The sequence below is a fragment of the Haliotis cracherodii genome, unplaced genomic scaffold (assembly GCF_022045235.1).
Source record: "Haliotis cracherodii isolate W230 unplaced genomic scaffold, xgHalCrac1.p SCAF_15, whole genome shotgun sequence".
Taxonomy (NCBI): Eukaryota; Metazoa; Mollusca; class Gastropoda; order Lepetellida; family Haliotidae; genus Haliotis; species Haliotis cracherodii.
Window position 1 is genome coordinate 26,911,853 of NW_027266270.1, and position 12,002 is coordinate 26,923,854.

General features: G+C 44.0%; 1 protein-coding gene across 1 annotated transcript; it reads right to left on the bottom strand.

Moving 5' to 3' along the window:
• Positions 1–1,200: 1,200 nt before the first annotated feature.
• On the bottom strand, positions 1,201–9,350 carry LOC139462005 (uncharacterized). The gene is made up of 7 exons (XM_071243500.1): positions 9,305–9,350; positions 8,427–8,643; positions 7,191–7,305; positions 6,532–6,672; positions 4,269–4,460; positions 2,597–2,639; positions 1,201–1,520 (listed from the first exon to the last, which is right to left on the bottom strand). Exons 1-7 carry the CDS (start codon positions 9,348–9,350, stop codon positions 1,294–1,296), a joined length of 981 nt encoding a protein of 326 aa, XP_071099601.1. The 3' UTR covers positions 1,201–1,293.
• Positions 9,351–12,002: the final 2,652 nt, after the last annotated feature.

The following is a 12,002-nucleotide window of genomic DNA, read 5'->3' on the forward strand; positions in this document are numbered from 1 at the left end:
AGTAAGCTTTTTCATATATCTATCCATGTTGACGTTTTTTTGCGGTTCAGTGTATACTGCCATAGATGATAAAGGGTTGGTTGATATATTGACCAAGAGGATCCAAGGTTACATTGTATACTTAATGACAATGAATCAGTGAAGTGTTTGAATACTAACTCTTAAGTTATTTTTTAATTGTTATATTTTGATTGTTACCCTTTATCAGGATGCAAGCAATAAAGTGGTTAATATACACTATACACACTACACTACACGACAGTGTTACATTATATACACTCATTCACGTACATATAAGTCATAATATACATGAACTTATGGAATCACATTCACATATACATAAATGGACAGAGAGTGAAATGTATTGACTGCGTTGACTAAAGCAGACACACAGGAATTATTTTAGCACCAATCTGGACACGATTCAATCTGATGGCGGCAGAGACTGTGTTAATGTGGAGAGAAACAGCTTGATTATTTTAGCCTGGACACCTTATCAGGGTGAATTTAGGATTCGAACACATGCGGATAGGTTTCTGGTAACCCTGAGTGAGGCAACTCTGCACAGCTAATAGCGGTGCCTTTGACAACTTGATCACCGTGTCCACTTAAACGTATGAGAAGGTTTCATATACAGACATATTTGACTTTGATCTCTGAAACATTGCTGTTTGGGACTTTTCAGGAAGGATTTTCTAAACATTTGAACAGGAACAGATCTATTTCCCCAGCTGGTTTTCAAAGATAGTTCAAACACATGGTGACATATTCATTTGGTTCAGCGTCTGCCAGGAGAGCGGAATGTCGGCGGTTCAGTCCCCGCTGCATCATACCGAAAGATGCTAAAGATGATACTTGTTGTTACCCTGTTTGGCATTAAGGGGGGCTAAAACAAGGACTGGTCGGCTCGGAGTCAATATACTGAGGCTGAGGTTATCAACGTTAAACTGCGACATGATATCTCATTGGGCTAGCATTTTTAAACCGACATTAGTCCGGACTAAGCTGAACAAAATAAGTTAGGCATAATGATTATTTTGGGGGTATTTTTTGTAGTGAACACTGAGCACAAAAGTTTTAAAACATCAATATTATAATTACGATCTCAAACTTTTTTGTTCAGTATAGTCACATCAGAAGTGCTTGCTATGTATGTGCAATTATTTTTAACCCCCATTTCACCTCATCTCATTTGGTTCATAGGGCTTCATGGTTAAATTTGCCTTGTCAACCTTTTCACTCAGATTGCAAGACAAAAAGGCTGATAACTTACAAAACAATTTGTTGATAGTGTTAGTCCAGTGATAAATGCCAGTGTTTACTGGATGGTGCTGACATGTTATATTTTAACTCTACAAGAGGAAGGGGTATCTTATTTTGGTCGATGACGTAGGTGATGTCCTGGGTGTAGCCCTGTAGAGTGGAGATGAGGAAGGCGGAGGTTACTCCCTGTGCGAACTGGTGGTAGGCGGGGATGGCAGAGGCGTTACCCCCCACACATGTCTTGGTATCGATGCAAACTGTGGAGAAACAGCAACATTAGAGGATGTTTTGTCTTTGTTTGGTGCAGTGAAACACCGTTCATCTGGACAGTACCGTTCCAAACGAAATAGGGGCGGTCGGGTAGCCTTGTGGTTAAAGCGTTTGCTCGTCACGCCGACGACCCGGGTTCGATTCCCGACATAGGTACAATGTGTGAAGCCCATTTCTGGTGTCCACCGCCGTGATATTGCTGGAATATTGCTAAAAGCGGCGTAAAACCATACTCACTCACTCCAAACGAAATAGTCCCATTAAAGAATTTCTGAAGTTTTACGGCGCATCGGCAATATTTAAGCCATATTATATATCGACTAATTCCCCATTCTCGTAATTCATACCTAACCCTTCAATAATGGAATCTCTTAAAACGAATTTCTCCTCCTCACAGCGTTACATACATGAAGCCGACATTTCCTTCATGTTTCACTATCTCAAGACCGCCTCCGTGGTCGAGTTGATAAAGCACTTCCCCGGTGAGTGGAAGGTCGGCGGTTCGATCCCCGACCGCCTCATACCAAAAACGTTAAAAGATGGTACTTGTTGTTACCCGACTGGCGCTAGGCATAAGGGTATAAAACAAGGACAGGTCGGCTCGGTGTCAGCATACTGTGTCTGAGTGGGGTATTTATGTTAAACTGCGGCTTGGTATCTCAGAGGGCTAGCACCATGAAAGCGGCATTAATCTGGACTAGTACAAGCAGACACACACACACACGCACACACACACACACACACACACACACACGCACGCACGCACGCACGCACGCACGCGCGCGCGCGCTCACACACTCAGGCACGAACGCGCACACACACACAGGCACGCTCGCGCACACATACACACACACACACACACACTCAGGCACACACACACGCAGGCAGGCACGCGTGCACAACCCAATTTTACCTCACTATCTTATTATCTCAATCTCGATACCAATCTTGTGCACGTGCATGTGGGTTGATACACTCGACAGCAATGTTGATACATTGCATATATGATAACTCGTATCTACAGGTTTCAGGCACGCTGTTTGGGTCACGTTATCACACTTACGCAAACGAAAACTATTATCCATGATGTCACAGTGACCAAAGTTCTGTAAAAAAGCAAGAAACAAACACTTTAATATTTTCGTGGTGCTTTTATTTTATTATGAGAGACGAATATTTTTTCAGGCCTAGAATAGAGTAGTGTAACTAAACTGCCAAAAGAAAGTATACACTTGAAAAACATTACAAACGTTATCAACACGTTACTAGGCTGAAAACAGTCGCAGAAACACTGCAAACGTGAGATCCAAAACACAACAAACAACAGAACAGAATCTGTTTCTCCTTGTCTGACCAATATCACTGGTGATCAGATGACATAGACACCGTGCTATTGACACAATGCTTCAAATGCCACAGAATTTGGAATTACAAAATTTGAATATTTTTTTTCATACCCGTTACACCAACATCGAATAAACATTTCTTGTTTGTTTATATGTTTTGCCACCATCAAACATGGGTGTGTACCTTCATTTGCGCGGCAGTTTATATTTCCATGGGAATGAGTGAATGGATGCGGTTTGTAGTATTCCAGCTTTATATACCGTAGCCTTAAACTATAGAACCTGGGCCTCGAAAACCATTCACTAAACGCATAAAGTGATTGATCCACGCCGTCGAGAAACACTATCACACTATGCCGGCCTGTATCCACCCGTTCATCATTATAGACAACTATTACGACAAGCGGGGCGGTGGGGTAGCCTGGAAGTTAAAGCGTTCGCTTGTCACGCCGAAGGCCCAGGTTCGATTCCCCACATGGGTACAATGTGTGAAGTCCACTTCCGGTATCGCCCGCCATTTTGTTTATGGAATATTGCATGAAGCGGCGTAAAAGCCAATTCAATCACTCACTCACTATTACGTCAAGCACTGACTCCCCTGCATTCTTCGTGGACTATCCAAGTGTTGTTTCACACATCGGACCCGGGCCTTCGGCATGACAAGCCAACGCCTCCACCACCTGTCTACCCTTATGTGCTGCCATAAGTCTCATTAAAATCAGATCTTAGTTCTCGCTACCGCGAAACTAAGATCTGAGGACATCCCATTAGGGGTCACGTCAGAACGACCTTTCACCCGACAAATCAGAGCGTCGCTTACCAGATTATGAAAGTGACAGTCGGAATGTGATTTCTGATCATGCAACCTCGAAAATTTTAACAAGGGTTATTCCAATCGATAGTTACGGACGAAACGACTGAATCCATACAATCTAGACCATATATTGGTTCAGGTTTCAAATTTTTATTCGAGAATTTGTCAAAACATTTTTTGAATTGTCGCTAATTTGAAATTAGCGCCGTAAAGCACGAGAAAGCTACCTTCTGATTGGCTAATGCCGACTTCTTGTCAGTCATTCCATTGGTCGGTCAAAGTTCGCGCAAGGTCGGTCTGACGTGACCCGTAATGGGGTCTTCTCAGATCTTTGATTAGCGGTAGCGAGAACTAAGATCTGATTTAATGAGATTGCTTTGATTAGCGGTAGCGAGAACTAAGATCGGTTTTTAATGAGATTGAGTGCGAAGCTGATGTAACTTTCATAATATAGACATTCTACAGTCGTAGCGCTACGGTCGCTTTGTGGAGCGGGGCCCTGCATGGTAGTAGGAGATGTTGTAGTAGTAGTAGCAGCAGCACCTAGGAAAGTGAAAGACATTGAGCTACATCACCTCGACGTTCATGAGGACTTTGGGCGGTTCCCCCCACATGCTGTAGAAGTGGTCGAAGCCGAAACCAGGGATGATGCACGGGATGACGGACGAACTCCTCGTGGACAGCTGCGTCCCCACGATGAGGGCGGGGAGGGAGAAGTTGGTCGGCGTGTTGAACTGAAAACTGAAGGGCTCCCAAAAGACGACACTCTGAAACAATGGTTAACATCAGCGTATTATAACTATACACACACAAAAATGTTAAGCACACCCCTATTTCTGAACCATGATGAACGGCAAAAAATCATGGCATGGGATGACTGACCACAGGAGCTGGGCGATACCAATGTCATCGGATAGAACAAACATTTGACAACAAATAAAAAAGAAATTGGTGAGCTGTGATTGAAATTTACTGACAAAAACATCATGGTAACACAGGTACTGTTTTTGACCTTAGACAGTACCTAAAATACGTATGGAGCTGCAGGATTAAGTAAACGAGTTACGTTTGATGTTCCACGTGGAAATGTTTCTTAAAGTCTCTACTTGACATGACACGTGAAACAGATCAGTAGCGGGTACAACCGCCACGTGCCCGGGTGACGCATTCATTCCACCCTACGTCTCATGCCTCCAGTCAGACGTTGGATCTGTTGATGGGCCAACAACAACCACTCTTGATACAATGCTCCTTCCAACTGGCATCTTGTACAGGAGGATCTCGTGCCTGTATGCACTGCCCCAGAATATCCCAAACATTTTCAAGGGGGTTCAAATCTGGGCTCATTGCTGGCCAGGATGGAGTCGTTATTGCATTGGCCCTCATGTAATCCACGACTGCATGCGAACGATGAGGCCCGGCATTGTCATCCATGTATTAAGGTCGAGCAGCAAGAGGGTGGTTGTCAAAATGAGAAACGGCGTCCCGGATGTACTAGGCCCAGTTGCTCCTTATGGTGACCAAATCCAACCTGCAATCATGAGAGATACACCACAATACCAATACCGAGGCCCCGCCGTATGCAACAGTCGGTTTAATGTTCCTAGGGGTGTAGGCCGTGTTCCAGTGCCTCCAAACTCTCGTTCTTCCATCGATGACGTGGAGCAGAAAGCGACTTTCATCTGACCAATGGATCCGTCTCCAAGTTCTCAGATTCCATTTCTGTCGCGCAATTCACAAAGCTAAACGAGAAGCTTTGTGGTGATCTCTCAACAAGGGACGTTTCTGACTCGTTAAGCCCTCAGTCCTTCTGCTTTCTGTCGGTTCCTGACGGTTCTGGTGCTGAAACGACGATTGGGCAACCATAACTGTTTCAGACGAGTAAAAGGTTCTCGGCGTATGAGACGAAGAAGGTCCCTGTCTTCGCGATGTGTCGTCACAGGAGGTCTTCCGGATCTGGGAAGGTCATGTGCATCACCGGTCTGAGCATGTTTCTCGACTAAACGGCTTACGACAGTGTGATGATACCCCAAATTCCGACCAATGGCATTACAAGATATTCCTGCGTTATGCATGCCGATTATTTGCCATCTTGTGGCGTTTGATAATCGCCTTCGTGCTCATGGTCACACAATGTCATGGAATAACTGTTTAAAACCGATTTAACGCTTGGATATACTGCTTTTAGAGATACTCGAGGGTCGCATGCTGCACGGGCATACCATTCATGGCACGTGAGCTTTCGTCACATATGACTGATTACATCATCTCGCAAAAACATAAGTTTTCCCGTAATTATATCTTTCATGACTATTACAAATGTTGGGATCAAATAATAATGAAATATATTAGGGTGTGCTTAACTTTTTTCTTTGTGTATATTATTAATATGTTACGTTTTTTGTTTTTGTTGTTTAACGCCGAAATCAGCAATATTCCAACTATATAACAGCAGTCTGTAAATATTCGTGTCTTAACCAGACAGTCCTGTGATTGATATCATTGGCATCGATCTACGCAACAGGGATACGATGACATGCATCAAAACCAAGTCAGCGAGCCTGATCACCCGATACCATTAGTCACCTATGCGACAAGCATGGGATGCTGAAGACCATTTCTAAACATGCCGTTGGTGTAAACAGTGTTTCACTTATTATCAGTTATTCAATTTCATGTGGGATGAAATCCCAGAGTAACGCAGGTTGCAGCCATTTACCAATTTGGTGAAACTCAACACCACAGATATGGTACGGACAAACCTCTGTTTAACTGACAAAGGTGACATGGTGCTTTTTATGTAATCCGATTGGTGTTTAGTTTCTATGAACGCGGTACCTGGAAAAGGGTGTGGTTTCTCTCCGCCATCTTAAACAAAGCGTCCGCCCCGGCGGAATGACTGAGAAGCGCAACATGCTCCCACTTGCTGGCCACGCCCGGTGCCACGCCCTTGATCAACCCCTGTAGTTTGGACTTCATCTGGAGATATATATATAGGACATGTTCATGTGGAGCTTCCGCAGATTCAGATTGAAGTTCAATGACTTTTCAACATTGCACGGCGGTCTGTAAGTAATCAAGTCGGTACCAAGCAATCCAGTGACTGACATTATGAGCATCGATCTAAGCAGTTGGGATACGATGACATGCATCAACCAAGTCAGCGAGCCTGACCACCCAATCCCGTTAGTCGCCTCTTACAACAAGCATGGGTTGCTGAAGACCAATTCCAACCCGGATCTTCACAAGGCAGATTAAGCATGAGCAGGCATCGGGTGTCAGTGTACGCGCTGTCAATTTGTTCATTGTGATATTACTGTTAGAATGTATAAGTCAAGCGGAAGTGCGTTTACTCATTCCACCGAAGACCCGGGTTCGATTCCTTACACGAGTAAAGATCTGCACAGTGTGAGACCCATTCTTGTTGATATGGATGTCAGTATGACTGTTATGGGACCACTTATACATTGATAGAAAAAGCCCAGACTGACACCTACCCAGTTGAACTGCTCCACGTACTTGTCCGTGATGAATCCCAGCTTCTCGTTGATCTTGTCGTAACCCGGGTGATCACTTGCAGGCCAGATGTAGTCACTACCGACCACGATGAATCTACAGACAATTTAACATTACTACATTCGGAAGTTTAGCTCCGCGTGGGTCAGCGATGTGGTATAGCTGAGATATTTAATATTAACAACGCATACTCAGCTACAGAGTCGAGAGACTTAACACCGCCTACCCATATTGAGCCACATAGCTGAAATACTTAATACCATCTACCAATTTAGGGTTTCTGTGTTGAGATACTTGACATCCCTTGTAAACCCTAAGCTACATAGTTGAGATACTTGACATCCCCTGTACACCCACAGCTTCACAGTTGAGATATTTGGTATCACCTGTACACCCTCAGGTACTTAGTTGAGATACTTGATATCACCTGTACACCCTAAGCTACATAGTTGAGATACTTGATATCACCTGTACACCCTAAGCTACATAGTTGAGATACTTGATATCCCCTGTACACCCTCAGCTACATACATACTTGAGATACTTGATATCCCCTGTACACCCTCAGCTACATAGTTGAGATACTTGATATCACCTGTACACCCTCAGGTACATAGTTGAGATACTTGATATCCCCTGTACAGCCTCAACTACATACTTGAGATACTTGATATCACCTGTACACCCTCAGCTACATAGTTGTGATACTTGATATCCCCTGTACACCCTCAGGTACATAGTTGAGATACTTGATATCCCCTGTACAGCCTCAACTACATAGTTGAGATACTTGATACCCCCTGTACACCCTCAGCTACATAGTTGAGATACTTGATATCCCCTGTACACCCTCAACTACATAGTTGAGATACTTGATATCCCCTGTACACCCTCAGGTACATAGTTGAGATACTTGATATCCCCTGTACACCCTCAGGTACATAGTTGAGATACTTGATATCCCCTGTACATCCTCAGCTACATACATACTTGAGATACTTGATATCACCCACCCACGTTGAGGTACAGCGTTGAGATACTTGATATCACCCACCCATGTTGGGCTACAGTGTTGAGATACTTGATATCACCCACCCATGTTGAGGTACAGTGTTGAGATACTTGATATCACCCACTCATGCTTGGGTACAGTGTTGAGAGACTTGATATCACCTACCCATACTCTGTTACGGAATGTGGTGTTTAACATCACCTACCCATGCAGAGCTACAGAGCTGAGACAGTCAGAGTAGTATTCGCTGAGAATGACGCCGTCAAATCCCGGGATAAAGAAGACGACACCATAGTCCCCAGGGACGCTAGGGTAGTAGACGACGGCGTGGAGGGGACTGTGGCTTTCGAGGCTGGTGATGACGAGTTTTCCAGTTGCCAACGTGCCCGGTTTGTAGGGATCACCGTGGTCGACATACATGCCTACAGTGTATACAGTCAGACACACGTGACCAGACAGAATAGTGGATCTGTTGTGATGACTGAGTTATGTCTGACGACGTATTTCACTATTATTACGAAGAGTGTGGCATGACATTGCTGCAGGTTTGATATGCCTACAACTTTGATGAAACCCACAAGCTTGGGTATATCACTGACAAACCGAATCATAATCTGGCGAATATGGGGTTCGAACATAAGATCATAGGATCCTATCACACCTAAGGCACATAACTCTGTGTAGCGCATTGCGACGACTGGGTTACCAATGCCCTTTTCAAAATACTGATCAGTATCAGTTATTAAAATGTGTTACGTTCAGACATTTTAAACAATACGTGAAACGATGTGGTCAATATATTGTATAATCCTTTGGTTAACGAATCCTCAAAATTTCAAAATTTCAGGATATTGAAAATGGAATGATTTATTTGTCCCCACTTGGCTAATTTGATTATTCAAAATTCAAATCTAGTCAGTTAAACAAAGAGGAGCATCTTTAATGTTTTCATCTTCCTGTGTTTTCATTTCACCCAAACGAAAGAAATCGCTTTACAACATACTTACTTACTTTCGACCACCGATCTAACTTAGTCATTGATTCAAGATGCCTAACTTGACTGGAACATTTTGAAAATCTCACCTTTGGCAATGGTCACATATATGAAGAGCAGAGCGATCGACTTCATTGTTGATTGACGAGAGAAGAGTGTTTAGTGTTTCATAGTTCATTGAGCCTTCATCTGACGTTAAAACGACAGGGACACGCCTCGACGCAACGCATTATATGGTATAGATAACGTACTGTATCGCTGCACAGCATTGGTTAGCTTGCTCAGACCCGTGTCACAAGGTCCCTACTCAGTGTGGTTTCTGGGCCAATGTTCCAATGCAGTAGATTAATCAAAGTTCACATTAATGATCATCCTCGACTATACAGTGTTTTGATAAATACCGTGAAGCAACCCATGCTTGTTGTAAAAGGCGACTAACGGGGTCGGGTGTTCAGGCTCGCTGACTTGGTTGATGCATGTCATCGATCCCAAATGCGTGAATCGATGCTTATGATATCAATCACTTGCTTGTCTGATCCAGACTCGATGACTTACAGACCGCCGTCGTATAGCTGAACTATTGCTGGGTGCGGCGTTAAACAACAAATGCCCTGTCAATGCGACATCTGTAGCTAAGTCAATGCGGCATCATTAGCCCTGTCAATGCGGCATCTGTAGCCATGTCAATGCGGCATTCATTAGCCCTGTCAATGTCGCATCATGAGTAATGTCAATTTAGCATCAGTTGCCAAGTCAAAATAGGCCTGTGATTTTGGAGGGAAACATCACTGGACAGTATTACACTGACCAGTCTCTCTACCCTCTTGTACTACCTTCATGCAACAGAACATGACAGACCCTGTTTCAACAAGACAACCCCAGGCCCATGAAACACCTCGCCTTGGCCAGCACAAGAACCAGATTTATCACCTAAAGAACCCCTGTGGGATCACCTTGACCGTCAAACTATACACAAAGAAAAATGTTAAGCACATTCCTATTATTGAACCATGACAAATGGCAAAAATCATGACATGGGATGACTGACCACAGGAGCTGGAAGATACCAATGTCATCCGATAGAACAAACATTTGACAACAAATAAAGAATATGTTGGTGAGTTGTGATTGAAATTTACTGACAAAAACATCATGGTAACACAGGTACTGTTTTTGACCTTAGACATTACTTAAAATAGGTATGGAGCTGCAGGATTAAGTAAACGAGATACTCTTGATGTTTCACGTGAAAAAGTCTCTACTTGACATGACACGTGAAACAGATCAGTAGCGGGTACAACCGCCACGTGCCCGGATGACGCATTCCACCCTACGTCTCATGCCTCCAGTCAGACGTTGGACCTGTTGATGGGCCAACAACAACCACTCTTGATACAATGCTCCTTCCAACTGGCGGATCTCGTACCTGTATGCACTGCCCCAGAATATCCCAAACATTTTCAAGGGGGTTCAAATCTGGGCTCATTGTTGGCCAGGATGGAGTCGTTATTCCATTGGCCCTCATGTAATCCACGACTGCATGCGAACGATGAGGCCTGGCATTGTCATCCATGTACTGAGGTCGAGTAGCAGGAGGGTGGTTGTCAAAATGATAAACGGCGACTGGCCTCAAAACGTCCCGGATGAACTGAGCCTCTGTTAAGTTGCCCCTTATGGTGACCAAATCCAACCTGCAATCATGAGAGATACACCACAATACCAATACCGAGGCCCCGCCGTATGCAACAGTCGGTTTAATGTTCCTAAGGGTGTAGGCCGTGTTCCAGTGCCTCCAAACTGTCGTTCTTCCATCAGTGACGTGGAGCAGAAAACGACTTTCGTCTCACCAATGGATCCGTCTCAAAGTTTTCAGATTCCAGTTCTGTCGCGCAATACACAATGCTAAACGAGAAGCTTTGTGGTGATCTCTCAACAAGGGGCGCTTTATGACTCGTCTAGCCCTCAGTCCTTCTGCTTTCAGTCGGTTCCTGACGGTTCTGGTGCTGAAACGACGATTGGGTAACCACAGCTGTTTCAGACGAGTGCTTGTTAAAAAAGGTTCTCGGTGTATGAGACGAAGAAGGTCCCTGTCTTCGCGATGTGTCGTCACAGGAGGTCTTCCGGATCTGGGACGGTCATGTACATCACCGGTCTGAGCATGTTTCTCAACTAAACGGCTTACGACAGTGTGATGATACCCCAAATTCCGACCAATGGCATTACAAGACATTCCTGCGTTATGCATGCCGATTATTTGCCATCTTGTGGCGTTTGATAATCGCCTTCGTGCCATGGTCACACAATGTCCTGGAATAACTGTTTAAAACCGAGCTTAAGAAAGCAATTTAACGCTTGGATATACTTCTTTTAGAGATACTCGAGGGTAGCATGCTCCACGGGCATAACATGCACGTGAACTTTCATCACGACTGTTAAAAATATTGGAACCAAACAATAATGAAACATATTAGGGTGTGCTTTTTTCTGTGTGTATAGATCACGACTAGGTCGTCCTTATAAGGATCAGTAAGCACCGGACTTCTGAGAAGAATGGTATTGAATCCCATTGTTTGTGATTAGACGTATACATCTTCTTCTCATCGTGGAATTGGGGCGTGCATTGATTCCTATGGTGGACAAAACAGACAATACTGACTGACTATTTTGACATTCTAAAGGATTAAAGGGAGTTCATGATTTCAATCCTGATGGTGAACAACAATTGATCGGATCCTCCGAACTGTGGACGCAATACCTTCTTTTTTTCTCATTCATGGCATAACTTTT

Coding starts and splice junctions, on each gene's coding strand:
- LOC139462005 (XM_071243500.1), bottom strand. CDS start 9,350: ATGAAGTCGATCGCTCTGCTCTTCATATATGTGACCATTGCCAAAG. Junction 7,306..8,426: donor AGCTCTGTAGCTCTGCATGG/GTAGGTGATGTT, acceptor AATTGTCTGTAG/ATTCATCGTGGTCGGTAGTG. Junction 6,673..7,190: donor ACGTGGAGCAGTTCAACTGG/GTAGGTGTCAGT, acceptor ATATATCTCCAG/ATGAAGTCCAAACTACAGGG.